At 53.2% G+C, this 27,568-nt stretch overlaps 1 protein-coding gene across 1 annotated transcript in view; it reads right to left on the bottom strand.

Annotated features, from left to right (window-relative positions):
• Nucleotides 1–27,139, bottom strand: part of MYO18A (myosin XVIIIA) — a 100,991-nt gene extending 73,852 nt beyond the window's left edge. Inside the window, 2 exon segments of the mRNA XM_030296695.1 lie at nucleotides 12,950–14,028; nucleotides 27,086–27,139. Of these exon segments, the coding sequence (XP_030152555.1) occupies nucleotides 12,950–13,948 (999 nt within the window). The 5' untranslated portion in view covers nucleotides 13,949–14,028; nucleotides 27,086–27,139.
• Between the last annotated feature and the right edge of the window lie 429 nt (nucleotides 27,140–27,568).

The following is a 27,568-nucleotide window of genomic DNA, read 5'->3' as shown; positions in this document are numbered from 1 at the left end:
CACAAGGCCAAGGGCCACCCTTGACGAAATCCTCCATACCCTGCCCAAATCCCACCCAGACTTGGTTAACTTCTGAGTCTACCAAATGTACCACACACACAATATACCCATCCCCACCCCCTCTGGCAGACATGAGAGAATAAACATAATGAACTATTGTTCTCTTTTTCACATAACTGACAAGTCTTCTCTATTTCCACAGAAGAAAAAAAGGAAAGCCAGCTTAAGGGTCAGCCGCACGGATTCAAATAAAACATCAGTAAGATCTTCCTGGGTGTGAGAGTTGGAAACCTATGGTGCTTATTCTCAAAGTCAGGGAGACTGCTTTCAAGAAGCATCTGGTTCCTCCAAACACTAGACACTCAATACATGTTTGAGGATCTGTGTGTTCACCTCTGGAGGCCCTAATTGGGCCTGTTTCTAGCGTCCTTTAAAGTAGAAATAAAGTTCGAACTCACTCTCTGTAGAAGTAGGAAGAAAGAAGCAAAAGCTTCTGCTTTTCCTACCAACCCACCACCTCCACATTAACAGCCTTGGTCAAATCCACTGGGGCATGTGAGCACCTGTGTGTTACAAAGCTGGGCAGAAAACATGCTTGGCAAGGTGGGGAAGCATTGCCCCAGTTGTGGCACACAGCCACGGACCTGTTGGCCCCAGGGCATCAGGATTCCAGAGTTGGCGAAGTGTAGCAATTGCCAGAGTGGACAAGCCTTCCTTCCCGAGAGGAAGGGAAAAGGCCAGCATCCCCGGCCTCATCAGGGGAACTGCGAGATGAGAGAAGCCTTCAAGAGCACGCCACCATTTTTTTCTGAGAGCTATCTGGAGCTGCACTGTTTGGTGTGGTAGGCACGAGCCACGTGTGGCTACCTACATTTAAGTTAAATCGAAACAACAGGAGGGACGCCTCAGTGGCTCAGTCGGTTAAGCGCCCGACTTCGGTTCGGGTCGTGATCTCGCGGCTTGTGAGCTCGAGCCCCGCGTCGGGCTCTGTGCTGACGGCTTGGAACCTGCTTCCAATTCTGTGTCTCCCTCTCTCTCTGCCCCTCCCCTGCTCATGCTCTGTGTCTCTCTCTCAAAAATAAATACGCATCAAAAAGAATTCTTTTTAAATTAAAAAAAAAGAAACAATGGGAACACTTTTGATTAAATGAAAACCAAAAAAAATTTTTTTTAAGATTCAGTTTCTCAGTCATGCCAGCCACATTTCAAGCGCTCAAGAGCCACATATGGATAATGTCTACCAAGTTGGAAAGCACAGACTATTGAACATTTCCATGCTGGCAGAGTGTCCTATTGGACAGGTCCGATCTAGAGAATCCCCTTTCAGCATGTCCTGGTCTTCCTTGCCAAAGACTCCTTCAGGTGTTGCCCCCGACCACCTGCTGTTCTCTCCCGCCCCTGCCCCAGAATCTGCTTAGACTCCTGTCCCCATGTGCCTTGCCTTGACCCCTAGGCCTCAGAAGAAATGGGGGAGGGGGAGACAATTTAGCCACAACTTAACAACCAGCCAGGGAGCAGAAGCCAGATGCAGAGGGGCTGAAAAGGCAAAACTGAATGGAAGCCAGCCCCCACTCCAAGGCATCCCAGGCCTGGGAGAAAGCCCCTTAGTGCCGCACAATCGTTCCTTGTTTCTGCAGAGTCTCTGGACCATGCATGGGTAAGACATCTGGAATGTAGTGGCCTGAGGGCTTCCCCACACGACCCGCTGCCGGACTCATCTGATGTTAGTGCTCCAGAGAGAGATGTCCCAGCAAGACCCTGAACTTTCAAGGGCAAATGAGGCCAATAAAACCTTGTCCTGAGCAGCATGCCGGGAGTCCTGCCCATGGGGCAACAGGGAACGTAACCGGGCACCTCCCTGCGTCACTCGCTGAAAGAACCAAATGAGGAAGCGGGGGAGGAGGACATGGTAGAGAAAGGAGCTCAGGGCTCGCTTGCCAGGCTAGAGTGGCTCCAGCAGGAACAAGGGAACAGGACACGGATCTGACAGCAATCACATTCTATCACAGGCACTTCATATGAAAGGTTTGCTACAGTAGTTAGAAAGTCCAAGTGCGAGTGTCTGGGCAGGCTCATATGTGTGATGACGGAGCAGAGAACAGACCCAGGAACTGGTAGGTTGGGACTGCCTCTCTTTTCCGTGCCTCCATTCTGTCCTCAGTTCTTGCTTAGCTCTGATCCAGAAGCAAGGCAGGCGTGAAGAAGCAAAATAAGGTGTAGAGAGACCACAAAAAAGTAGAGTCTGGTGGTTCAACTGGAAAACAAGTCGGTAGGAAGAGGCCTGGTATTCCAAAGTGGTTGGCGTCAGCCAAGAATTTGACTGGAGGCAGTCATGGAGAAAGGGAAAGTGGCACAATTTTAAAGATGCATCAAACTACAGACTAGTTTGGAAGCCCAGGGGAAAGCCTCAGGACATGCTCTGTGGCTGCCTCATGGCCCTGAGTAAACCTGTGGACAAATCTGGGCCCTATTTCCCTCTCTTCACCTGGAGGGTAAAAGCGCCATTCTGGGGACAAGAGTGAAGCTCCCTGCCCCCCCTTCCCCAGCAGGGCTGAGTCATTAACAGGCATGTGGCATTCCTGTGGGCAGATGGCCCATCAAACTCCCAGGCACCAAGTACCTCCCAGCACTTTAGAGACAGATTAATGATGATGACGCTATTCTAAGTGATTTGCATGTATTGATTCATTTACTCCTCAAAGCAATCTTACAAGGAAAGTGCTATTACCATTCTTATTTTACAGATAAGGAAAGTGAGGCACAGAGAAATTAAATCATTTGCCGAAGATCACACGGCTAGTAAGTAGCAGAGCCAGGATTCGAACCCAGGAGTCCAGCTCCAGAGTCCATGTTGTACCCAATATACACCAACGTATTAACAATATATACATAATCATCTGCAACTTCCGATTTGTGGGCCCTTCTGCCTATGCCTCCCGCCTCTTCTTTCCCCTCCCCAAATTTGCTGAAAACAGTCCCTACAACCAAAACCAGCCCTTCAATCCAACTTCCTATTTGCCAAGCATCTGTTTCTATAGCAACAACAAGATACGCAGTTTTTGGATTTTGGAGTGAATGAGTAGGGTGGGGAGAACAGGGGACGCTTGATAGAATGGGTTCGTCTTTCAGAGGCACAGAGAGACCTGAAAACCAGCGTGCTAAGGAAGACACAAGGGCTGGGAGGGGAACCCAGGGCCCTGACAGAAGCCAGAAAACTCTGCCTGCCCCTGCCCCAGAGACCAAGTCCTCTGGCCTGGACAGAGAAGGTGAAGGCAGGTTAGAAGGCCTGGAGGCTGACGGTAGAAATGCTTTGGAAGAGTCTGAAAGAAAAAGATACCCGGACTGAACTTTACAGTGTGTGTGAGTGAGTGTGTGTGTGTGTGCGCGCGTGCGTGCGTGCGTATCCCAAGCCATTTCCCAACGAGGTGTTCTGTCACAAAGCCTGGTTCTGCTCCACAGGTCAAGGCCAAGTAGCGATGGGTGGTGGCGAGGAACAATAAAGCAGGGCTGGAAGAGGAGCAACAGACAGGCATCCGCGTGCCTATGCGGGGCGGTTCACCTCCCACCAGCAAGGGTGAGAGTATTTGGGGTGGGGTGGTCAGGCTGGTGCCCTTCACCTTCACCACACCTAGGCCTCATTCCAGCCTGTCACCCCCAACCTCATCTAAATATGAAACACCTGTCATTGTCCAGAAATCCTGAGGCCAGAATCAGGATTATTGCAGGCTTCTTTGCCAGGCAAAGCCAAGTGCTAAGGGGAACAGGAATGTTGCTGGTCACTTGATTCTAGGAAGACAGCCCATGGCAGGGCCACAGGCTTCTCGGGAGGGAGGCCCAGTTTCCCTTTGGCCTCTATTGAACGTGATGCATGGCCAAGTGATTAGGAACTCGACCTTACCCTGTGCTTGTGTTCTTTAGGTAATCTAGGCCACCCGCAGGGGAGGATCCAAGGCTGTGCCAGGCCCAGCACAGGCTGCGTCCCCAGTGCCCGCAGTGCCAGGTGCACCGGCTTCCACAGCCTGGATAGCTCCAAGGAGGCCAAGCTAGGAGATGCCAGCCACTCAGGCAGGAAACCTTCTGCTGTTCTGCTGCCGGCTTCTGCAATCAATCCCACAACCAGGCCGGTCCACAGATCTTCGAGAAGGCAGGGGCCAGGAGAGGCAGGAGGCAGGCTGCCGGCAGGGAGAACCAGCAGGGAGACAGTATCAGATTCTTCTCCTCGCCCTGGCCCTGGAATCTCCAGATACCTTCCCCATGATGCGATGGGGCTGGCCATGAAACTGGGTGTCACAGAGAGTCATGACCGTATCATCCTGCCTGACAGTGCTCTCACTGCTTGGCCACTAGCCCATGCCACCCCGGGCTGAGATCTATCTTTTTGCAGATGTCTTCTGTTCTAGAGAAAGCACAGGCTTCCTGATCACAGGGATGGCATCTTCAGGCTTTTTCTTCTACAGAACCAAGCCCACAGGGTGACACGGAGCAGGTGCCCTTCAAGGCTTCCTGACATCCCACCGTGATTGTGTCAAGGCTCCAAGGCCATTTGCATCTGGCCTTCCTACAGCCCAGAGCCATGTACCCTCACCCCCCCCCCCCCCCCCTCTTCTGCCCAGAGCCAGGGGCGGCCTCAGTCTTACTGCCAGGAAAAAGAGCTCGGGAGGTGCCCTGTGAGAAATCTCCCCTCCCTGTGGGTACCCTGCGCGCCATAGGGCCTGGCGGTGAGAGAAGCTGGGGAGGGAGAGAGGAAGTGAGTCAGCTCCTTGCAGAAATGGGAGTGGAAGGGAGGGGCCGGTAGAACTGAGATCAGAGGGCAAGGGGCACAGAGGCCGGAAGGGTCGCTAAGAGAGGGAACCAGGTCCTGGAGGCATTATGGGGCCGAGAGAAAGGGGGACAGATGAGGGTGACAAAGCCAGCAGTGTTACCTCCTGCCAAGGCTGGTAGGTCCCCACAGGCCAGAGAACCTGGGTTTGGCAGCCCACGGCCCCACCTGAAGATGGAATCCGAGGCGGCTCCCCTTCCTGACTCACCAGCTGGAGGAAGTGAGGCTTGTGGGATATGGCCAGCCACGTTCTCTCCTCACTGAGGGGGAGTTTCTGGTCCCCAAGGCCTCCCACTGCTTCTCCTGAGCTCCACAGCTACAGAAGCCCAGGTTCCGCCGGACCCACAGGAGAGACAGATGTTTGCATTTCCCATGGAGGATGGGAATGAGGCCCAGGCCCCAACAGGGGAGCCGTTGGGGTGCCCCAGCACGCACCCTGGCCCTCTGTGGCAGCCCCTGCCCATGCGGAGCTGTCCCCAGGCTCCAGCTGGAATCTGTTGCTCTGACTGGGAAAAATCCTTGCTGTGAAAATTCCCAGCCTGCTGACATTCCAGCACGCAGGCAGCGCAGGGCAAGCAGCAGAAGGAAAGAGGAAGCCTTGATCCCTGCTGGGCCACATCCTACCTCCTCAGAGACCTGCAGCCAGTAAGACAAGCACATTTCTCCAAGGTCCCCCGGGCTGGGCACAGAGTGACTCCGTATGCCCCCAAATCTGCTTCTCACCCAAGCCTGGTGCCTTCCCAAAGATACCAGTGCGGGGCCAGGAGACAGGCCGTCCCGTGACCCTCCTCCCAGAGCCCCTTCCCTAGGCTCCTGCTCCTGGCCGCCCAGAGCCCATCTCTCCTCCATTCCTGCGGGAGATGCTGAGACGCCCACAAGAAACTGAGTCGGGAGTAAAGGTAGCGGGTAGAACATGGTGACGTACTGCAGACGCAACACCAACGCTAGTTGGGGGAAGGGTTCTAGAAACCAAAACTGCGGTAAATGCAGAGAGAATGGGAAACCACTTCCTGGCCAGACAACCATCTTCTTTCCTTCAGCAAATATCCAACAAATATCACTGAAGGTCTCCAGCACTGGAGACATAAGATAACCCATTAATCGCAATCTTGGTGAATGTTATGAAGGAGAAGGATGCGGTGGTGCCAGGGTGCAGACGTGACATCTGAAAAGGTCAAGGAAGGCTCCCCTAAGGAAGTGACATTCAAACTGGGGCCGATGTGTATGAGGGCGTGAGGGTGGGCAAGGAAAAGTCTTATCGACATAAGGAACAGCAGGGACTCAATGGAAGAAGCCAAGCTGCACACCCACTACCCGCTAGGCCTTCTGCCAGGCCATGCTTCTCGCCTCCCCCCCACAGTGCACACCAGGAAACAACAGCGTGCAGCCCCTATGCGACAGAAGAGGACCTGTTCTTGGTCAGAGGTGACACTCTGGGGACCCTGCCACCCCGAGTATCGCAGAGGTCAGTACTAGCGTCAGTAAGGGCCAAACAGGAGAGGGGCACCATCCCTGCCCCCCAGGGTCTAACAGGGGAGATGTGTAAGGGGCAAAGGGTGCCCCTGCCCCTCCTCCAAGGGACCACAGCCAAATACTGCCGGGACAGATGCAGCCGCGCTTTCTAGTACCTCTCCCAGCTCCCACCAGATTAAATCCCACCTGCTGCCACTCGGGCTCTCTTCCTCTGGCTAATCCTCTGCAGAGACAGAGGGACAGTCACCCCCTCCTGCAGCTCACCATCCACAGAGCGAGAGCAAGAATGGCCACTCTTCACTTCCCCTTCCCTTCTGGAGGAGACGCCTACAGGGGCCGCAGGAATCAGAAGGACGCAGGCCTGGGCCGGGCAATGGATTTATATCTAGATGCTGCGTCCTCTGCCCCGGACAGCACACCAGTGAGGTGCAAGGAGCCGATGCCCTAAGTTCAACTCCTCACAAGTCAACAGCCTTGGAACCTTAGGCAATGTACTTATCCTTAACCTCTGCGTAAACGGGTATCCTCATGTATGAAATAAAGATTATCGTAATACCTATCTCAAAGGGGTGTTGGGAACGTTAAATGAGTTAATATATGTAAAGCAGCTAGAACAGTCCTAATGCCAGCCACGACCCTCATCTTGGCTATTCTCTCTCATGCTCTCCCCTCAAGGCATTTCTGCTCAGCGGAACCTTTACCAGATCAACTAGACGCCACTCAGGGAGCATGCATGCGCTCGCTGGGCGCCGTCCTGGGTGCCACCCGGGACGCGGAACAAACACCCTACACTCCTCCCTACACCAGAGTCTGCAAAGCGGCCGGGCTGCGAGTGCCAGGGAAGCATGTCACTTCCCGATTCTGAGAAACCGATGGCGGGAGATGAAGGCAGCCAGAGTGGTGACCCAGGTCTGAGGAAACAGTTTCCCAACCAAACGGGAGCCAACAACTGGAAAAAAAAAAAAGCTTTGCTGACACTGTCCCCTGTATTTAACAGAACAGAAGCTGCTGCCAAACACCACGAGGGGACTCTGGGCTTGGCTGCCCACCGACCCCCCCCCACCCAAAGTGCACAGCGGGAGGGGGGCAGCCAGGAAGATTCCACGCCTTCGCAGCGCCTGCCTGGCACGGCGGGCGCCCCCAGCGCTGCTGGCCACCTGGGGCACAGCGTACCCACTGCCCCAGACTGACAATGGAGGCGCCAGGCAGCCCCCTCCCCGGCTGGGTCCCCGGCCCCCACCCCCACTGACGCTGCTCTCCACCTCGGGCCACAGTGAGGAGAACCCAGCGGCTGAGCGTGGCGGGGTGGCGGGAGCACTGCTGGCAGGCGGACCGCGTGCTTGTGGTTTCTGGGAAACGCTGTAGAGATCTGCAGCATTTTTAAAATACTTGTGTTCCCACCCGCCACACACCCCCCTTCACCCCACTCCTCACCCACCCCTAGTCTGGGTGTTTGCGTATCTGGTATTTTCCAGAACCATTTCAATGTAAATAAGAGATGAGAAGGGAGCTGCGGACAGGGTGGCCAGGGGTACTGGGGGGGGGGGGCACAGGGGCTCTGGCCAGGGCCAGAAGGGGCCGGTGCAGACCACCTCAAGTCAAGGCCCTGCCCCCCCCCCCCAGGGCTCCAAGCGGTGCCTGCGAAAACAACAGATGACCATGACATGTGCCCACACCCAGTTCAATGTGGCCTGGGCACTGTGCCCACCACCCACGGGCTGGGTGGCCAGGGCACTCTGGGGCTGCAGTCTGTCTAGCAGCTCACGGGGAAGAGGGCAGAATATGCCTCTGAGGACAGAGAAGGGAGACCTAGCGGAATGGAAATGACCTAGTCCACCACCCGGTGCTGCTGGTCCCATGCACCCCACTAATCCAGGATAGGTAACCCCCCAAATGCTCCTAAAGACCTTTCACTCACGAGTTCACATGCCCTGGACACCTTCCCACTGGCCGCCTCATTATCAAAAGAACTCAGTCTGAGTTCTACTCTGAGGCCTCCAGCCAGAGCTCTCACACGGTGAGACTCCGATGTCAGAAGTACCTGAAGCTTTGGCACCAAATGAAATAAGAGTTTTCTGTTTAAAATGAACCAGCAAAAAACAAAAACATCTCTGGGGATCATTTGGAGTAACATTAGGGAGAGAGCCGTTCTAGAACACTGAGCCCGGGCAGCACCCAGCACCTCCGCCACCAGAAGCCCCTGGGAAAGCCCATTGCTCAGAAGCTGGCCTGGCAGACCTGGAACAGCAGACTTTTCAGTCTCTCCTTGAAATCCTGCAATCCCCACTCCTGCAGGTACCACCCCCGCCCCCCACCCCCGGCCCCACCGCCACCACCCAACCAGGGTCCTGGAGACAAGGTTGGTGAGGGTCATATAGCTTTTGCCCAGGGGTCTAGGGCTTCCTGGCAAAGGGGCCCCTGCCCTTCTCCCAGATGTGGGCAACCCCGACCGGCCAGTCTCCTGCCAGGCCACCGATGTCCCATCTGCAGGCCTGAGCACCCAGCATCCCAGCGCTTCCTGCAGCTGGCTGTCTTTGAGGACAGGGCCACAGGGACAGAGTCTGGACAAAAGCGTCATGAGTTCCCGTTGGAAAGAAAACCTTACGAGGAGCACAGATGGGAAAGCACTAGGATGGGTTAATTAAGGAAACTGCAAAATTACCTTCCCTGGATGGCTTTGGAGCTTGGGCAGAGGGAAAGGTACCAATCTTCCTAAGCGTTCACTATCTGCTGAAGTCCACAAATGTGGTTTACACAACTCTACATAAGCAGGTGGTTTACACAGACACGACAACCTTTTTAAGGAACCTCACAGCCCTATAGTCTTTGAGTACAAACCCCACCGTCCAAAGCGAGAAGAAACTGAATCACAGATCTCCGGTAAATGCCTGAGAGCTACATAGAGCCCAGGGAGGTAGACCTGACTGGGAAGGGGTGGGCGCCTTCTTTTACATCCACACCTCTCCCCTCCCACCGCATCTTCGAAGCTCAGGGAAGTAGTGCTTTCTGGGTAGGCGTCCCCTGCAGGCTAGCTCCTTGGTGGTGGGGGGAGGGGGGGCAACCACATTAGCCAGGGTTTAGCCAGCTGGGCTTCTCTGAGCTTAGCAGAAACATCCTACACTCCTGCTCCCTGCGATGGGCCCACAAGGATACAAACAGAAGGGGCTGGCTCTCCTCTCTCCCAGGCTCTCTTCCTTCTCAGTGGGCCCTTGACTTTCCCACTCAGATTCATGGAAGAGGAGAAAGGAATGTTGATCCAACTGGGGTTTTAAGATCCTCATTTGTACCAACACCAGACTCAGGGAACGCTTCGCCTTTAGACAATTTAAGAGTAACTGATCCCAAACCAGATGGCCCAAAACACTTTCCCTGAGAAGCCAAGGAAAGAACTTAGCATCTTCCTCCAAAGACGCATCCCACTCGACCCCCCTTCTCCTCCATCCCCCACACTGGTCGGTCACCAAGACTACACAGTCCCTCAGTTGCTCACGTCTGATCTCTCTCTCCATCGCCCCTGCTTCTCCCCACGCGCAGGCCTCCACTCATTCTACTAAGATGACGATAGGGCCTTTGCTGTTTCCCCATGGCTGCCCTTGCTACACCCAGAAGCATTCTTCATGAGCAGCCAGAGAGATTTTCTAAGATCTGTTCCTATCACTCCCTGAGTGAGCTGCTTCTTGTCCTCTGGTTGAAGTTCACATTCCTTAGGCTGGCTCACAAGGGCCTTCGTGACCTGTCCCCTGCTTGCCTCCTCTGCCACTTCTCTCAATACTCATTCCCCCATGCAATGTCCCCCCAGCCTTATTCTCTAAATGCGTCATTCTCTCTCCAGCCTCAAGGTCTTGGCACGTGTCTCTTACGGCCTTCCACTTCCACCTGCCTCTCCGGCATCCATCTCCCACCTGGATGTCAGCTTTCCCGGTGATCACTCCCAAGACTGTACTTAAAGTCCCTCTTCTGTGCAGGGCTCCCTAGGGCCCCGTACTGGCCCCTGTTGGGGAGCCTCTCAAATGGCATTGTCATCTGTTACTTGACCATCTCTCCCACCAGACTATGAGTTCCTTAGGGCTGGGACTATGTGCTGTCACCACTGGATCCCAGGATCTGGCCCACAGTTGGTGCTCAACAAATGTTTATTTAATAGATAGGTGAGTGGAAGAATGGAGGGCGGAAAAGAACTGCTCCTCCCAGGCCTGCTGAGTGATTTCCATCAGGCCCCATGTCTATCCCACTACAGTGGCTCACCCCTACTCCCAGTGGAACCTTGCTAGCAGCTACAGGGACACATGGAGGTGTGAGCCAAGCACTCCGGACACACATCATGTGAGAAGGAAACCCGAGGGGCTGTCTCTCCCTGGGGCCTTCTGAACAGGCCACGGAGAGGAGCCATGAGGCCTGGTCTCCATCTGTGTAGCAGAAAGAGAACAGATGGCCGGCCAGCTCCCTCAGAGCTCCCTGGGGACAGGCGGTGTGGACACAGTTGATGGATGACCTGACGGGCAGGGTGGCCGCCAGGAGCTGTGTCCTCGTGGGGCCAGAGTTGTCAGGGTGCCCCGCCTGGGAGCCCAGAGGAAATGGGAAGACTCTTCTTGGCATGGAAGTGAGCTTAGAACTGCTGCCAAGGAAAGGAGCCGGAGCCGGAGTGGGAGTGGGAGGAAGACGAGGAGATGGAGGGTGATAACTGCAGCCACTACAGACCCACTCCAGGCCTGTCCCAGGAAGCCAGGGTGCTGGGCTCACTCTGCTCCTCTCTGCTGGGGCAGGAGTCCCTGCCACCTGCCAGGCAGGGGAGGCTGGGGGCGGGGGAGCTTCCTCAGCTCTAGGCTTCTCACTGTTCTCTCAGATGGCTCTTGGGAGACTCGTGAGGGTAGCATGCTCTGTGGAAGTCCTCTGGGCACTTCTGCCCTTGCCCCACAGGGGCCAGAGCAAGCCAGGGTCTTGGGGATACCAGCTGTAGTGTGGAATGTACCAGGGTCTCCAAAGCTAAACCATCCACTTCCCCAGGAATGGGGGGAGCAGCAGCTAGCTGGGAAGGGAGAGTAGCCGAGAAATACGAGATGCCAAGAGGATCCCTAGGCTATAAAGAGAAGACTAAACAGCATCTGGGATGCCAGGCCCAGGGCCCCACAAAGGCCTGTGCTGTGGTTCAGCAGGGAGCTGGCAACAGTCCCCTAGGGGACTCATTCTTTAAGAAGAAAATTCCATCTGTTAAAAGCAATGTTAGCCTGGGAGAAAGTAGACAGGCATGGCAACATAGCATGGGCTTTGGTTCTAAGATAAAGACCACTCCCTCTACACTGTGGTTCCCTGAGCTCAGTCTAGTCTGGTGGCTAACACACAGTAGGTGCTCGCTGTGAGTTTCCGGAATAAATGAGGCCAGGTCCTTCCGCGGATCCCACAACAGCCTCCCTCCCATGCACTACCCCTTCCTGACTAGCAAAACTGCCTGACCTCCACCAGGCCCCGAGTAAAGGAAGGTCTGGAACCCAGTTCCAGGGCTTCCTGCCAGACTCTGACCCTGCAGCTCCCAGGCCCCCCAGGCCATCTGAGCATCCACTTCCCCTCCCTGAGAGAAAGCTAGGACCAGGACTCTGCCTGCTTCCTTAGCATTTCCTCCCACTTCTGACTTGGACACATCTGGTTGGTCACTTAGTGCTGAAAGAGGTCCCGGCCAGCCTGTGTACTGGTCAGGCTGCAGGCACCAGAGCTGGGCAGTCGAAAACCTGACAGCTGGGAGGCAGGGATGGCCAGAGGCCAGCTTGTCCTCATGTGCTGTCTCTAAGTGGAACATTCCAAACTGATATGTAGCCACGCTATAGGTGGAGTCAAAAGACCCCTGGGCTTAGAGATCGTTGTCCCCCTGGAGACCCGTTCATACATATAATCTAAATCTCTTCTACTCCTATGTCACCCCTTCCACTGCTGTTTTGAGCGGGGTCTCACGGATAGTCAGGTCAGACTATTTCTGTAGGCTTGATACCTGTTGTATCTCCAAGGTGTTTTCTTCTTTCAGGAGAGGTAGTAATGACTCTTGGAGCCCAGGTGATCTTTATAAATCAGGTCCAGTCACTCCCCCCAACCCCGCTTCAAACCCTACAATGGTCCCATTTCACTGGGATAAAATCTAAATTCCTATCATGACTTGCAAGGTCCTCCATGATCTGGCCCCTGCTTATCGCTGCAACATTACCTCCTGTTCAACTCCTCACTCAAGGGCAAGAGGAGGTCTGAAATCATCTTACCCAAGAGCTAGCAAAACAGCTGCACATCCCAGAAGTTCCACGACAGCCCTGATTTGAAATAGTCCATCTTTTTCTTTCAAGTCTAGTATCTAAATAACACGGAAATCCTACGTTTTACTCCAGATACCGGGCTGGACAAGTAGTCCGGACTGTCTCTCATCTGAAGTGGCACGTGTTACCCTCCACACCCCAAATTAGGGCTCAGGAAACATGGTGCCCAAACCCTGAACCCTCGCATCAAGAAGTTTGTATCACTGTGCACCAGCCCCTGCTAAGGTCGCTCCTCCCTGCGGGCCAGGTAAGTTGTCCCTAGGGCCAAGGAGTGGCGTGACTTCAACTCCCGAGTACCCCAGTCAACTGCCCAAGCACACTTCCAAATCCCTACTCCCCCGCAGCTGCCCACGGGGACACTCACATCGGCTGGCTCCCTGCGGGGTCCCTCGCCACTCCGCAGCCAGCTCCGGCTCAGCTCACTGAGCTCCGGAATGGGTTGCACCTTGAGCCGCACACTGTCCCCAGACTGCCGGATCATCTCCACGATCTCGTCCCTGGACTTGCTCTCCACGTTGTGCCCATTAATCTCCACCAGACGATCACCCGGCACCAACCCCAGGGCCAGGTCCTTGGTGCCCGCGCCGGGCTCAGCAAAGTGAACCACTCTCCGGTAGACCTGGCCCTCGGGGCCCCGATCCAGCATGGTTGTGCGGCGCAGGGAGAAGCCGAAGTCTCCAGTGGGCCGTCTCTGCAGCTCCAGCTCCCGGAGGGCAGGCGGTGGCAGGTGCACCACGGGGGGCAAGCGCAGGTCAGCCGGGAACCTTTTAGTCACCAGCTCAGGCACTCGGGACCGGGGCCCTGGCCGAGGGATGCCTGCGCCGGGATGCTGCACCAGCTGTCCCTCTAGAGTCCTCGCCTCCACCTGCGGGGACGGGGCCGCAGAGTGCTCGGAAGGGGTGGAGGTTTCTGAGGCACTCTCATCCCGACTCCGCTGGGAGAAGGAGAAGCGTTTGACAATCATCTGTGAGTTCTGCTTGGCCAGGGAGCCAAACTTGGCCGCCCGCTGCAGCACAGAGCCACGGAAGCTGCCTTCCTCACCCTTGAGGTCATCGCTGGAGCTGGCGGTGCTTAGGTGGCCCGAGTCCAGGATGACGCTGCCCCTGTTGCTGTCAGAGTCAATGTCGGTCAGGTGCAGGTCGGAGCCACTGGCCACCTTGATGGGGATGGGGTTGGAGATTTCCAGGCGGGTCTTGGACTCACGCTTGGAGGAACGGTTCAGATTGAAGAAGCCACGACGCAGGCTCATCTCCTCCAGGCTCCGCAGCTCTGCCGCCGACATCCGCTCCTTCTTCTCCTTCTTCTCCTTCTTCTCCTTCCGCCCGCCATCTTTGTCCTTGTCTTTCTTCATTAGGTTAAACATGGTGGGGTACAGCTTTTGGGGGTGGCACCCCTGGGGGATTACGGGTGCTCAGCACAGGGCCCTGGTACCCCGCCTCGCTGCTGCAAACAGAAACAGAGAGAGAGAAAGAGGTTATTCGAGAGGAGCCTCTTCCTGTGTCTCCAGTGCAGACCAGGCCAACTAATGAGCACAGCTCGTGGTCGCTGAGAGCTAGCTCCCTACGCGCCAGGTGCTCTGTTTTATACAATACCGTCTCTGTTAAGCCAGTCGTCATAACACTGCTCCAGGAAGGTCTGTGATTACCCCCATTTCACAAATAAGGAAACTTGAGGTTCAGATAGGGTTGTAAAAGCCCAGACTCCAAAGTCTGTCATTGCCTTTAATCCCTGATAGGTGTACACAGAGGTGGCGTCTGGGAGATGTGACCTCCTGGCAAGAGGGCGCCATCAAGCTAACCTGGTACCCGACTGAAGATTCAAACACAAAGGCCATCACCTCCCCAGAGCCAATAGCCCAGTAAAGCAACAGACATCACATGCTATTTGGCTCTTTCCTAAGCCTGTGATCCCCACGGAAGCAGCCTTAGCCACCGCCTGACAGAAGACCTCAAAGAACCCACCCCGATTTGATGGCTACCACTTGCCGGGCACTTTACACGCATTACTTCATTCGAACCTCACAGCATCCCTGCACGGGAGGGATCATTATCTCTACTTTACAAATGAGAAAACAGGGCTCAGAAAATTAAGTATGTTGTTAGTTGTCACACAGCCAGTGAGTGGCAGTGGTGGGATCCCATGGCAAATATTGTTTTCTCTCTAGGTCCTCGGCGCCCAAAGTGAAGCGGGGAGGGTAGGGGAAGTTCCACACTGAGCCGAGGACAGACAGCTGAGAGGTGGGGGTGGGTCTGCTGGATAAACAGGATCCTGAAAAACTCATATCCTTTTCCCCAGACCAACAACTAAATATAGCCTGGGGAAGAAAGTCGTGGCAGCCTGAGAGAGAATGCCAGCTCCAGGGCACCTGTGCCTACGATGCCAGCCTTCTGCCCCTATGCCCACCCGACTGGGGACAGGACTGAGCAAAACCTGGTGGGGGTGGAGTTGCAAGCCAGGGAACAAGTTCTAACCAGCAGCGAACAAGAAGGAGAAATAGGCCATACTGCCTAATTAGAAATTAAATGTAATTTTTTTCTCTCTCCGTGAAGGCCTCCCCCTCTGAGTTCTAGACACGGGACTGACAAGCTCACTCCTTCCAGCAAGGACCTTCTGCAAGACCTGGGGAGGCCTGTCCTGTCCGTGTACCCCACTGCCACAATCAAGTAAGGCCCTCCAGGCTCCTCCATCCCATGGATCCCTAGCCCAGGTACAATGCCAAGGATGACTTCAGGCCAGGAACTCCCAAGGGTCCTGGTGCACCGGCTAATTGCTTCCTCCAACGTCCAGCACCCTGACCCATAGGTTCCTAGGAGACCAGTGTATTCTTCCTAGAGCAGTACTCTTCACAGAAATATAATTCAAGTCATATGTGTAATTTAAAATGGTCTCGGGTGCCTGGGTGGCTCAGTCGGTGAAGTGTCCGACACTTGGTTTCAGTTCAGGTTATGATCTCATGGGTCCCTCACTGGGCTCTGCACTGACAGTGTGGAGCCTGCTTGAGATTCTCTCTCTCTCTCTCTCTCTCTCTCTCTCTCTCTCTCTCCCTCTCCCTCTCCCTCTCCCTCTCCCTGTCTCAAAATAAATAAATAAAATAAAATAAAATTGTCTAGCAGCCACATTAAAAAAGGTAAAAAGAAACAGGTGAAATTAACTTTGATGATATACTTTAATGTAGCTATATTCAAAACACTGTCGTCTCAACATGTGATCTTTCTGAAAAATATTGAGGGGCGCCTGGGTGGTTCAGTCAGTTAGGTGTCCAACTTCAGCTCAGGTCATGATTTCACGGTTCGTGAGTTTGAGCCCTACATCGGGCTCTGTGCTGACAGCTCAGATTCTGTGTCTGCTTCAGATTCTGTGTCTCTCTCTCTCTGTCCCTCCCATGTTCATGCTCTGTCTCTCTCTGTCTCTCTAAAAAATAAACATTTTTTAAAAAATTTAAAAAGAAAAATATTGAGATATTTTACTTTCTTTTTTCCATATTAAGTCTTCAAAATCCAGTGTGAATGTCATACTTAGAGCACATCTCACTTACGACTAACTACATTTCAAGTATTCAACAGTTAGTGGCTATTGAACTGGGCAGCACAATTCTACAGAAATCTTTAATTGTAGAGCATATCCAAAGAGATGGGGAATCTGGCCCAGTTACTAGCTCCCTGTGGATCTAACAGGCACCGTTTCCCCCTCTGACCTGTTTCTACCTAGTAAGACAAAGCTCCTTCTGAACCTTTTGGTTCGAAATGCTCCATGCACAGTACCTGGAAATAGGAAGACAGGAAATCTAGGGCCCAAGAAGTGCAAAGCCAGGGGCAAACTTGTCCTGCGGATTCTGGACTGATCTGGGATGGGGGAGTACCTGACAGCAGGCATCCTCTCTTATGGGCTCTATTTTGACATGGGGAGTCTCTCTCTCTTCTCCTCAACACTGATGGAGTGTGGCACAGACATACCATATACCAAGACATGAGATCTTTGGCTGGTCACTGCCCACCTTACCCTTCACCCATCACTTCCTGCACTGTCTTAAAAGGCTGATTAAAAAAAATTGGGGGGGGGGTGGGGGCGCCTGCGTGGCTCAGTCGGTTAAGCATCCGACCTCGGCTCAGGTCATGGTCTCACGGTTCGTGAGTTCGAGCCCCGCATCGGGCTCTGTGCTGACAGCTCAGAGCCTGGAGCCTGCTTCAAATTCTGTGTCTCCCTCTCTCTCTGCTCCTCCCCTGCTCATGCGCTGTCTCTCTCTCCTTCAAAAATAAATAAAAACATTCTTAATGTTTATTTATTTTTGAGAAGGAGAGAGCAGAGTGTGAGCAGGGGAGGAACAGAGAGACAGGGAGACACAGAATCCGAAGCAGGCTCCAGGCTCTGAGCTGTCAGCACAGAGCCCAATGCGGGGCTCGAACTCACGGACCGCGAGATCATTACCTGAGCCTTAGATCATGACCTAAGTTGGATGCTTAACTGACGGAGCCACCCAGGTGCCCTTTAAAAGGATGATTTAGAAAATGGCTCCAGGAGCGCCTGGGTGGCTCAGTCGGTTGAGCGTCTGACTTCAGCTCAGGTTATGATCTCACAGTTTGTGAGTTCGAGCCCCACGTCTGGCTCTGTGCTGACAGCTTGGAGCCTGGAGCCTGCTTCGGATTCTGTGTGCGTCTCTCTCTCTCTCTCTCTCTCTCTCTCTCTCTCTCTCTCTCTCTCTCTCTCCTGCTCGCACTCTGTCTCTGTCTCTCTCAAAAATAAACCTTAAATGGGGCGCCTGGGTGGCGCAGTCGGTTGAGCGTCCGACTTCAGCCAGGTCACGATCTCGCGGTCTGTGAGTTCGAGCCCCGCGTCAGGCTCTGGGCTGATGGCTCGGAGCCTGGAGCCTGTTTCCGATTCTGTGTCTCTCTCTCTCTCTGCCCCTCCCCCGTTCATGCTCTGTCTCTCTCTGTCCCAAAAATAAATAAATGTTGAAAAAAAAAAATAAACCTTAAATAAAAAAAAAGAAGATGGCTCCAGGGGTACCTGTGTGGGAAATGAAGAAAGAAACCCACCCTGGGGACTGGAAGGACACAAATGAGTATCTTGGCCTCAGCCTCAGCCCAACCACGCAGAACCCAATGCCTACAATGCTCTCCCCCCAAGACACTTCTTTTGGTCTTCAGTTCTTACTCTGCTATCCTTCCCCAACCCTGGCTCTTTGCTGGGAGCTAGACACCTGTGTAGCACCAACAGAAAACAGGTCCCAGAATTCTAGAACCTTCGGGCTGGAAAGGTCCCTGAGAAGTAATTTAATGTAAATCCGTGTCTTGGCAAAAGCTTGCTCCTCGCTGCGATTGTGACAGGCAGGAACCACACACTGTCACAGCAGTAGCACAGGAGACAGCGCTGGCCAGGAACGTTAGCAGACCTGGTATCTAGGCCTGGATCTGCCAACAAATCGCTAGGGGACCTTGAGCCTGTCACTTTGCTCAAGGTTGGGCTGGATGATTTGGTCTCTTGTCGCTCAAAAATTCCAAACATCTAAGGCTCTTGTGGATACAGGTTGTTCATTAACCTTCTGCCAAAGTTACTCCTCTCATCCCAACCCTGGAGCCTTTGGAGACTGAGTCCATTTCAGCCCTTCCCTCATCATCCCTGTCCTGCCACTGTTAGGCACACAGCTCACAAGGTACCCCTTCCCCACTGTCATCCCTCCAAGCCTGTCTGGGGCTACTTGCAACCTCCCTGTCCGGGTCAAACCTACAGTGCAGCCGCTCCTAAGCTCCTCAGAGCTCACGTCTCCAGAGACCTGGGCTCTGTCACCTTCCTGTGGACCTTGCACTTTTCACCATCTCCCACCCTCAGGTTCAAAGTCTCCAGCAGCAACGACATCAGGATCTTCCCACTCTTCACTCTGGGCTGCAGTTTCTACCCGCCTCCCCTTGGTCTCTTACCCTCTCCAGTGAAGGTAACCTTAGAGTTTTCTGACCTCCTTCTCTGTCTTTCTCCCCTCATCCTACTCCAGGAGGCCTTTCCTGATTTTAAGTGGAGGAAAGCTATATATAAAAATTAGGGTATGTGCCCATATCATCTTGACCCTACTACTAACCCGATCAAAGCAAAGTACAATCGACTGACTCAACTCGGCTGCCTTATCACTTTAAGACAGAAAGCATTTTAAGGGCAAGGACCCTTCAACTCAAATATGCATCTTGCAGTTCATCAACAGGGGAAACAGTTTCCATATTCACACAATGGAATACTACTCAGCAATAAAAAGAGAAAGCAACTACTGATACAACAGGGATGAATCCCAAAAATACTATGTCAAGCGACAGTAAAAGAAGGCTTTGACATAAGAGTACATACTGGTGAGGCTCATACAGTACATAGAGATGGTCCCTGACTCACAATGGTTCGATTTACAATTTTTCAACTTTACAATATGCACACATGAAAGTGATAGGCATTCAGTAAAAATTATACTTCGAATTTTGAATTTGGGTCTTCTCCTGACCTAGCAATATGCAGTAGGATGCTCTCTTGTGATGCCAGGCAGTGGTCCTGATCGGCCACACAATCACAAGGGTAAACAGCCGATGTGCTTATAGCCATTCTGTACCCACGCAATCACTGTGGGTTGTTTTTTTTTTTTAAGTTTATTTATTTATTTTGAGAGAGAAATAGTGAGCATGCAAGTGGGGGAGGGACAGAGAGAGCGGGAGAATCCCCAGCAGGCTCTGCACTGTCAGCACAGAGCCAGATATGGGGCTCAAACCCACAAACCGTGAGATCATGACCTGAGCCAAAATCAGGAGTTGGACACTTAACTGAGCCACCCAGGCACCCCAACCATCCTGTTTTTCACTTTCAGTACAGTGTGCAATCATTTACATGAAATATTCAACACTTTATTATAAAATAGGCTTTGTGCTAGATGATTTTGCCCCACTGTAGGCTAATATTAATGTTCTGAGCACAATTAAGGTAGGCTAGGCTAACCTATGACGTTTGGCAAGTTAGGTGTATTAAATGCGTTTTTGAGTTATGATATTTTCAATTTACAATGGGTTTATCAGGAGGTAAACCCACTGTCAGCCAAGGAAGATGTGTATAGACAGAACTAACCTGCGATGAAAAAAAATCAGAACCGTGATTACCTCTGGAAGGTGGGGAGGCGGGTAGGGGTGGCCATTGCCTGAGAAAGGGCATGAGGGAACTTTCTGGAGTGATGTTCATGTTACATTACCTTGATAGGGATTTGGGCTGACGGATGTATACATGTGTCAGCAGTTATCAAATAGTGCACATGATGTTTGTGCATTTCATTATGTGAAACAGGCACTCAAAAGAAAAAAAGAACTGAAAACATATACTGCAGTCTAGTTAATGATACATACACTAAAGTATTGTGGGCAAGGTATACTGATGTCTGGAATTTTCTTTGAGATGTATCAAAGATGTAAGACGGTTTGATGGATGGATCAAGGGATAAATATGTGATAAAGTGAGGACAGTAAAGTGTAAATTGTAGAATCTAGGAAGTGGGAGGGATATTCACAGTAAAATTCTTTAACTTTTCTAAATTGTGATAAAGTGTTGGGGAAAATACATATCTATCAAGTACCTACTAAATGCAAGAGAAATGAAACTAATGAAAGAGCTTAGGCTTCAGATGTCAGGTAGCAAACGTGGGACCAATTCTGAGGTAATAGCTATGCAATCCTGGGAAAGTCACTTAATGCCTCTGTGCCTCTGTTTTCCCATTTGTAAATGGAGATAATAAGAGTACAATAACAGGGGCGCCTGGGTGGCTCCAGTTGGTTGAGCATCCAACTTCGGCTCAGGTCATGATCTCACGGTTGGTGGGCTCAAGCCCCGTGTTGGGCTTTGTGCTGACAGCTCAGAGCCTGGAGCCTGTTTTGGATTCTGTGTTTCCCTCACACACTCTCTCTTGTGTTCACACGCTCTCTCTCTCAAAAATAAATAAACATTAAAAAAATTGTTAAATAATAGTACCTACCACATAAGGCCTGGGGACTAAATGAAATTGGTATATAAGCCCTCCATATAACACCTAGCCCAGGGTAAGCCCTCAAGAATGGTACCCAAGCATAGCAAGGCACATTCTTATCATCTAAATGGGACAGTAGACAGAATAATAAAGTACAGAAATGACTATCAGCCCAAGTGTGACTAAAATAAGTCTAAACATAAAATCTTAGTGCCAGACAGAACCTTTTTTTTTTTTTTTTAAGTTTTTAAAGTTTATTTATTTATTTTGAAAGAGAAAGCATGCACGCATGAGCAGGGTAAGGGCAGGGAGGGAGGGAGGGAGAGAGGGAGAGAGAGAATCCCAAGCAGGCTCCGTGCTATCAGTGCAGAGCCCAATGTAGGACTTGAGCTTACAAACCAGGAGATTATGACCTAAGCCGAAGTCCGACGCTTAACCAATTGAGCCACTCACGCGCCCCTGGACAGAATCTTTGTATGTGGAAAGTAAAGCCCAAAGAAGTGAAGGCAATCCAATGAGCACATGGCCAGGCTGGATCACACTGGCTCGAGTCCAGAGGCCCCATGTAGCTACTGCCGAAGACAAAGCGCAAGCAATTCATAGATGCAGAAATATGAAAGGCCAACAAACACAAACAGGTATTCAGCCTCAGTCATATCACAGACACATGAAATGAAACAGACATGCTATTGTTCACTTATCGGGTTAGTAAAAACTACCATCATTAATAACGTCAATCAAATAGAAGATAGGAAGCAGGGTATCTGCTATGTGTTGTTGGGAGTATAAATTGGTATAAGGGCAAGTTGGTGGTATCTATGAAAATATTTAAATGTACATATTCTTAGACTGGGCAATTCTACACATAGGACATCTACAGATATGTCCACACAATAAACATGGCTGATCTTTGCATCATTGTTTGTAATTCAAAATTCTGTCAATACAAAGATCATATCACTAGGGAAATAGCAAGATTAAAGAACTGGACACTTAAAAAGAATGAAGGGGCGCCTAGGTAATTCAGTTGGTTAAACATCCGACTTCAGCTCAAGTCATGATCTCATGGTTCATGGGTTCGAGCCTCGCATAGGGATCTGTGCTGACAGCCTGGAGCCTGCTTCAGATTCTGTCTCCCTTTCTCTCTCGGCCTCTCCCCTACTTGGGCTCTCTCTCTCTCAAAAATAAAAAATAAACATTAAAAAAAAATTTTTTTTAAGAATGAAGGTTTGTAGGGGCGCCTGGGTGGCACAGTCGGTTAAGCGTCCGACTTCAGCCAGGTCACGATCTCGCGGTCCGTGAGTTCGAGCCCCACGTCGGGCTCTGGGCTGATGGCTCAGAGCCTGGAGCCTGTTTCCGATTCTGTGTCTCCCTCTCTCTCTGCCCCTCCCCCGTTCATGCTCTGTCTCTCTCTGTCCCAAAAATAAATAAACGTTGAAAAAAAAAATTAAAAAAAAAAAAGAATGAAGGTTTGTATATACTAACCTAGAAAGATTCTATTCTATATTAAGTGAAAAACTCAAGTTGCCATATAATTTTTACTAAAATTTTTAAAACTATGTATATGTGTGCATATATATACATGGAGATTATGTATGTGTAATATTTGCAAATGCATAGAAAAATGTATGTTCTGGGAAAGAGACAGATTTTAGAAGAGTCAATGGCTTTGTGTTTCATCTATATTGTTTTAATTTTTTACAATGAGAATATTTAGCTGGTAGGGGTGTATGTGTGTGTGTATCTAGGCCTAGGGGCTTTATTTCATTATTTTTTTTTCAATGTTTCTTTTTTGAGAGAGAGAGACAGAGGCAGAGAGAGAGGGAGACAGAGTCCAAAGCAGGCTCCAGGCTCTGAGCTGTCAGCACAGAGCCTGATGGGGGGCTTGAACTCATGAACCATGAGAGCATGACCTGAGCCGAAGGCGGTCGCTTAACCAACTGAGCCACTCAGGCGCCCCTAGGCCTAGGGGCTTTGGAGAGTGGGATTATGCATAATATTTCTTCTACTTTTCTATATGCTCTTTATTTCCTACAGAAAATTTTTTTTAATATTTATGTAAAATTATATTTATGAAACATGATATTGCATGTAAATATAAATAAATAATATATGCATATGTGATAAATATGTTATATATAAGATATACATAACAAGCTTTAAAAAAAATGCCTGAAAAGATCCATTACAAGATTTTGTCTGTGGTTTTCTCCATGCAGCACAGGCAAACAGGGGTAGTAACACTTTAGCTTTTTAGCTAATAGCCTTTCGCAGCATATGTTACTTTTGTGATTTTAAAAGATTAGAAAGAAAAAAAAAAGGAAGGTTTGACAATCCACTTAGCATTTAGGCTGTAAACCAAGTTTGCAACTGTTAAGTTCAAGGCTTGCCATCTCATGCCTTAGGAAAGTTTCAGTGACTTGGGGGACTTGGTTAAAATAGATCTCACTAGCGTCTTGTGGCTTTAAGTGGGGACATATTTAAATGGGTCACCCTGCAGCTGGCAAAATAGAAGCCCCAGGAAATGGAAACTATAACGTTAGAATCCCAAGACAAGGCGCCCAGACTTGGCTGCTGTGGGTGGACACTTAAAAGGGTCAGTCCTCCCCACCCCACTCCCAGACCACACTCATAAATAAATACAAAGGAAATACTTTCCCAAGAGAGCCGGCCTCTCTCCCTTGGCCTCTGACCTCCCTAAGCGGCCGTTTCCTACAGCCCAGAGGCCTTTCTCGGTGCCAGTCCATACCAAGGTTTGCAAAAGCGACCAGGCAGGACTCGAACAGCAGCACCTGGCCGGTCCCGTCCCGGCCGGGGTCCCGTCCCGGCCGGGGCCCCGGCCGAGCGGCGCAGAGGGACGCCTGTCGCCTTCGCCGCCACCGCCCGAGCCTCTCTCCCAGCCGGTCCTGCTTAGAGCTCCGCAGCGCCCCGTGACTCAAGACCAGGTCACACGGAGCTTATCTAGCTCCAGGTGTGCTCGCTCCGACTGCACGCTTCTCACATGACATCAGCCGGCCGGCCGGCCCAACCGCCCGCCGGCTCCGGCTCCCTTGGAACCCGCGGCGCTCAGCACTTCCAGGCAGCCGGCCGGTGCAGCCGCAGCCCCGCGGCGCCTCCCGCCAAGATACCGTCTCCCCTGGAACGCAGCGATCCCGCAGGCCCCGGGAGGAACGACGCGGGAGAGGTGCCAGGAGCGCGGCCAGGTCCCCAGCTGCTCTTCCAGGTGCACCTCCTCAGCCCCAGGAGGGGTTTGCCGCAGTCCGCTGGGCGCTGCTAACCACCCCTCCCTCCCCCATTTCTGTGTGACCTTCAGCAAGTCCCGTCCCTCTCTAGGCCTCAGCTATTTCAACTATAAAATCTCCATGGGCCTGAGAGTTCAGACTTGGCCAGGAGCCCTTGCCTTTGCCGGGAGAGGTATTCTGCTCAACTACAAATTGCAGGTTCTAAATCCTGCTCTGCCTCTGAACTGCTGTGTGACCTTGAGCCCATCATCCAACATCTCTGAATATCAGAGGATAATAAAAATAATCCCCTGTAAGCGATGGTGAAGTACCTGGCAGAGAGAAAGGGCCAAGGGCCTTGTAAAACCCTCAGCCCTCAGTTTAAACTGCTGCCTGACTATAGGCTCTTTGAAACATCATGGGAATATGGATAATTGACAAGCCGTACCACTCCCACCTCAAGGACAGTGAGGTGGGGAGAGGAGAGGAGGCTTTCCAGTTCTGCTCCCCACCCCTCCCAATCCGGCTCCCAACAACACTCTCTAATTCAGGCTACCTCAGAAAATGCTGATTGGGGCGGGGGGGATGGGGTGCAGTGAGCAGATCTTAAAGCACCCAGGGGCCTGACCCAACGTAGAACTTCAAGCCCCCAGCCCGAGTCCTGGGGGAACCTGTTAATCATAGCACAGGGTGGGCTGGGCCCTCCCATACCCTTGAAACTTTAAACTACACCAGGTCAGAGCCCCTCCCCTTTACCCACCACACCCGGGACAGGCCTGGGACAAGGCCTGGGGCCCAGAGCCACCAACAGGACCCGGCTCACATGGATGATCTAGTTCCGTCTGTGGAGTCCACTTCAGGTGAGGGGGGTCTGGCTGGGGACAGACGTCTGGTTTAGAAGGAGCAAGAGCAGCCGTGCTGCTCTGGAGACCTGTGACACACCAAGTCCGGATCAGGGCTTCCTGAGTTCCAGCAACTAACTCCCTGCTCCACCCGAGTAGGGTGGATTCTCCCTTTCACACTAGCCCCAGTGCTGCCCCACCCAGTCCAGCTTCAGGTACCTGCCTCTGGGGGACCCCGCACATTCCAGGCCCGATTTCTGAAGACACACGCACCCTTTAATGAGCAGCCTCAAGCTAGGCCGGTGAGGGGGGCTCCAGGCAACAGGCTGGCTACCCAGACTCCCAGGGAATGAGGTGGAGGCACCAGGCAGGAGGCAGGAGGGGCACAATCCACGTGAGGGCTTCTGAGGAGAGCCAGGGGCACCAGAGGAAGCCCTTAGGCACACACCCTGGCACCTGAGCCAGGCCCGCAGAGAGTAAACAAACTAGATACTCAGAGCTGCCAGGCACCAGGTCAAGTGTTCAAAGTTCAAAGCTTCCAAAGGAAGTGACCACCAGCACTCATTCTATCCCTCCCACATTCCCCCCTCCACCCCCACCTGTGATCCTTCTCATTTCCCTAACCCTCCAACACAATAGCTTCCCCCATGGTCTTCCTGGAATATGAGGCCCCAACTCCAATGTCCCCAACCCCAAAGGAACAAGCACACCTCCACCCGAGGCTATCTATAATTAGTCATGTCCAGCAACCAGGAGGATGTTTCCTGGAAAGCCCTCATCACAAAAGGACAGAGGGGAAGCTGAGGAGGTGGCAGGCCATTGACAAAGAGCCAGTGAGGTCTGTCAGGAAGCCAGAGACCTCAGGAGAGCAACTTTCAATATCCCCAAATAGAAAGTAGCCTCTGAACCAAAAGGGTGGGGAAAGTTAGACAAGGCCTGGCCCATTGCCATGCCAACAGGAAACCGACCTGCCCAAGAAAGGGCTCCAGAACTGGTAAGAACGTGGAAAGGTGATCTTGCTCTTAACTGTCTGGTTGACCTTCCCTCCCTTCCAGCATGGACCCAATGCATACACACTTTGGGCAGTTCACTCTCCTTATGGGGAATTACAAGGCCTCCTCAGCAACAGACATGCCGGGTACTCCAAAAGACAAATGAGCCCGCACAAACCAGCCTGAATCATTGGCCAGGTGAAGGGGGGCAGGGAACCCAATTCCATAATTTTGGGAGTCCGTCAGAGGGCAGGAAGGCTCCAGGCAGGAGAGCTCCTCCCAAGAAGCATTGTCCCCAACCTCTGCACAAACACAAACCAAGAAGACATTGCCAAATACATGCCCGGTTGGCCAAGTGAGTAGGCAAAAGCAGTACCCTTAAAAAATACACCGTCTGCCTCCCCCCCATCCCCTCCCCCCCCCCCCCCCCCGTTCATTCTGGCTGGCAGCCTTTCCAACTAATCAGCAGGACACATGTGCCTTGCAACAGGGTGACATCCCCATCCCCCCTCTCTGCCCCCAACAAAGCCCCAATGTGTGCTATGTCCCTGCAGGCCTTATCTCAGCCAGGAACATGACCCACTCTTCACCATGCTTGGTACCAAGCCGCACCCCCACCCCCCACCACCCCCACCACAGGGGTGTGGAGCAGCTAACCTTACCACCTCGCCTCCCCATTGGCGAGACAACTGGCATGACAGGTTAGCAGGGCGGGGCGTCAGGGCAGTCTCTCCCAGAGGCCTGGGGCAGGCTGTCCGACCTTCCCACACACACCCCACCCCTTTGCAGGGAAAGGTGAGGTGAGCAGCCAGTCACAGGGGACAGGCAGCACTCCCTAATCTCCAAAGCCTACCATTCACTCACCCCCGTCTTCTGTCCCAAGGGGAGGGGGCCTGGGGAAGCGGGGTCTCCATTGTTTTGCCAGCTGTCTAGCAGCTGCTCCTTTGAGAGGAGCCCGCTGTCGGCCTGGCAGTGAAAGGGTGAAGGCCGCTGGGAGGGATAAAGGGTTCGGTGGAGGTGCTCGCCTTCCCCGCTGCCTTCCTCGGAGCCTCGCTCGGTCGGTCGGTCGGCCTGGGGGGGAGGGGGGGCCTGGGCCTGGCCCCGAGAAGCCCCCTATCCCGGAGGCTGCAGCCTCCACCCCGCAGCCCGGGGCCACCTGGGCTCCCCTCAGCCCTCAATCCCCCTAAACCGAGGGCCACCCTGCCCTGCCTCCGCGCGCTCCCGAGCTGGCACAAGGGGCCGGAGCTCCCCTCCCCGCCCCTCCTTGTCGGCCCCCATTCCCGGGCGCCCAGCTCCGCGGCGCGGCCGGGGACCGGAGCCGGGAGTCCGGGCCGCCGCTTCCAGGGGACAGTGGGGGAGGAGGAGCCGGCGGGCCCCGCCGCCCGCCCGCCTTCCCGGCCCGAGCCCGCCCCGCCGCCCCACCCGGCCCGGGCAGCCCCCGAGCGGCCGCCCCCGCCGCCCCGCGCTCACCGGCCGCCGGAGCCCGCCCGGCAGGCAGCAGAAGCGGAGACGCGGCATCCAGCGGCCCCGGCCCGGTCCGGGCTGGAGCGCAGCGCGGCGCAGCGCAGCGCCGCCCCCCGCGGCCGCGCGAGCAGAGCCGAAAGGGAGCTCCCTGCTGGCGGCTCCGGGGATAAACGCCCGGCCTTCCTGGCAGCGCCTGGGCGCGACTCCAGAACGGGCCATGCGGGCACGGGGCGCTGCTCTGGGAGCCTTCTGCCCGCGTCCGAGAGGCCTGGAGCTCCCGTCTGCGCTGGGCGCCGGAGGCCGCTGGGCACGCCCAGGGCAGGCACCGTGCCCGCATGTATAGAACAGGTTCCTTCCAAGGCCGGCACTGGACTCCGCGCGCTGGCTGTGTCCGAGAGGGTGCTACCCAGGGCAGTGCTGTGCGGAGGACGCATTCGAGTCTTGCTGGTCACATCTTCCCAGGGTGGCTCTGCAGGGACAGACATAGGG

The sequence above is a fragment of the Lynx canadensis genome, chromosome E1 (assembly GCF_007474595.2).
Source record: "Lynx canadensis isolate LIC74 chromosome E1, mLynCan4.pri.v2, whole genome shotgun sequence".
Classification (NCBI taxonomy): Eukaryota; Metazoa; Chordata; class Mammalia; order Carnivora; family Felidae; genus Lynx; species Lynx canadensis.
Note: the sequence above shows the minus strand (reverse complement) of the source record. Positions and strands in the feature narration are given on the sequence as shown.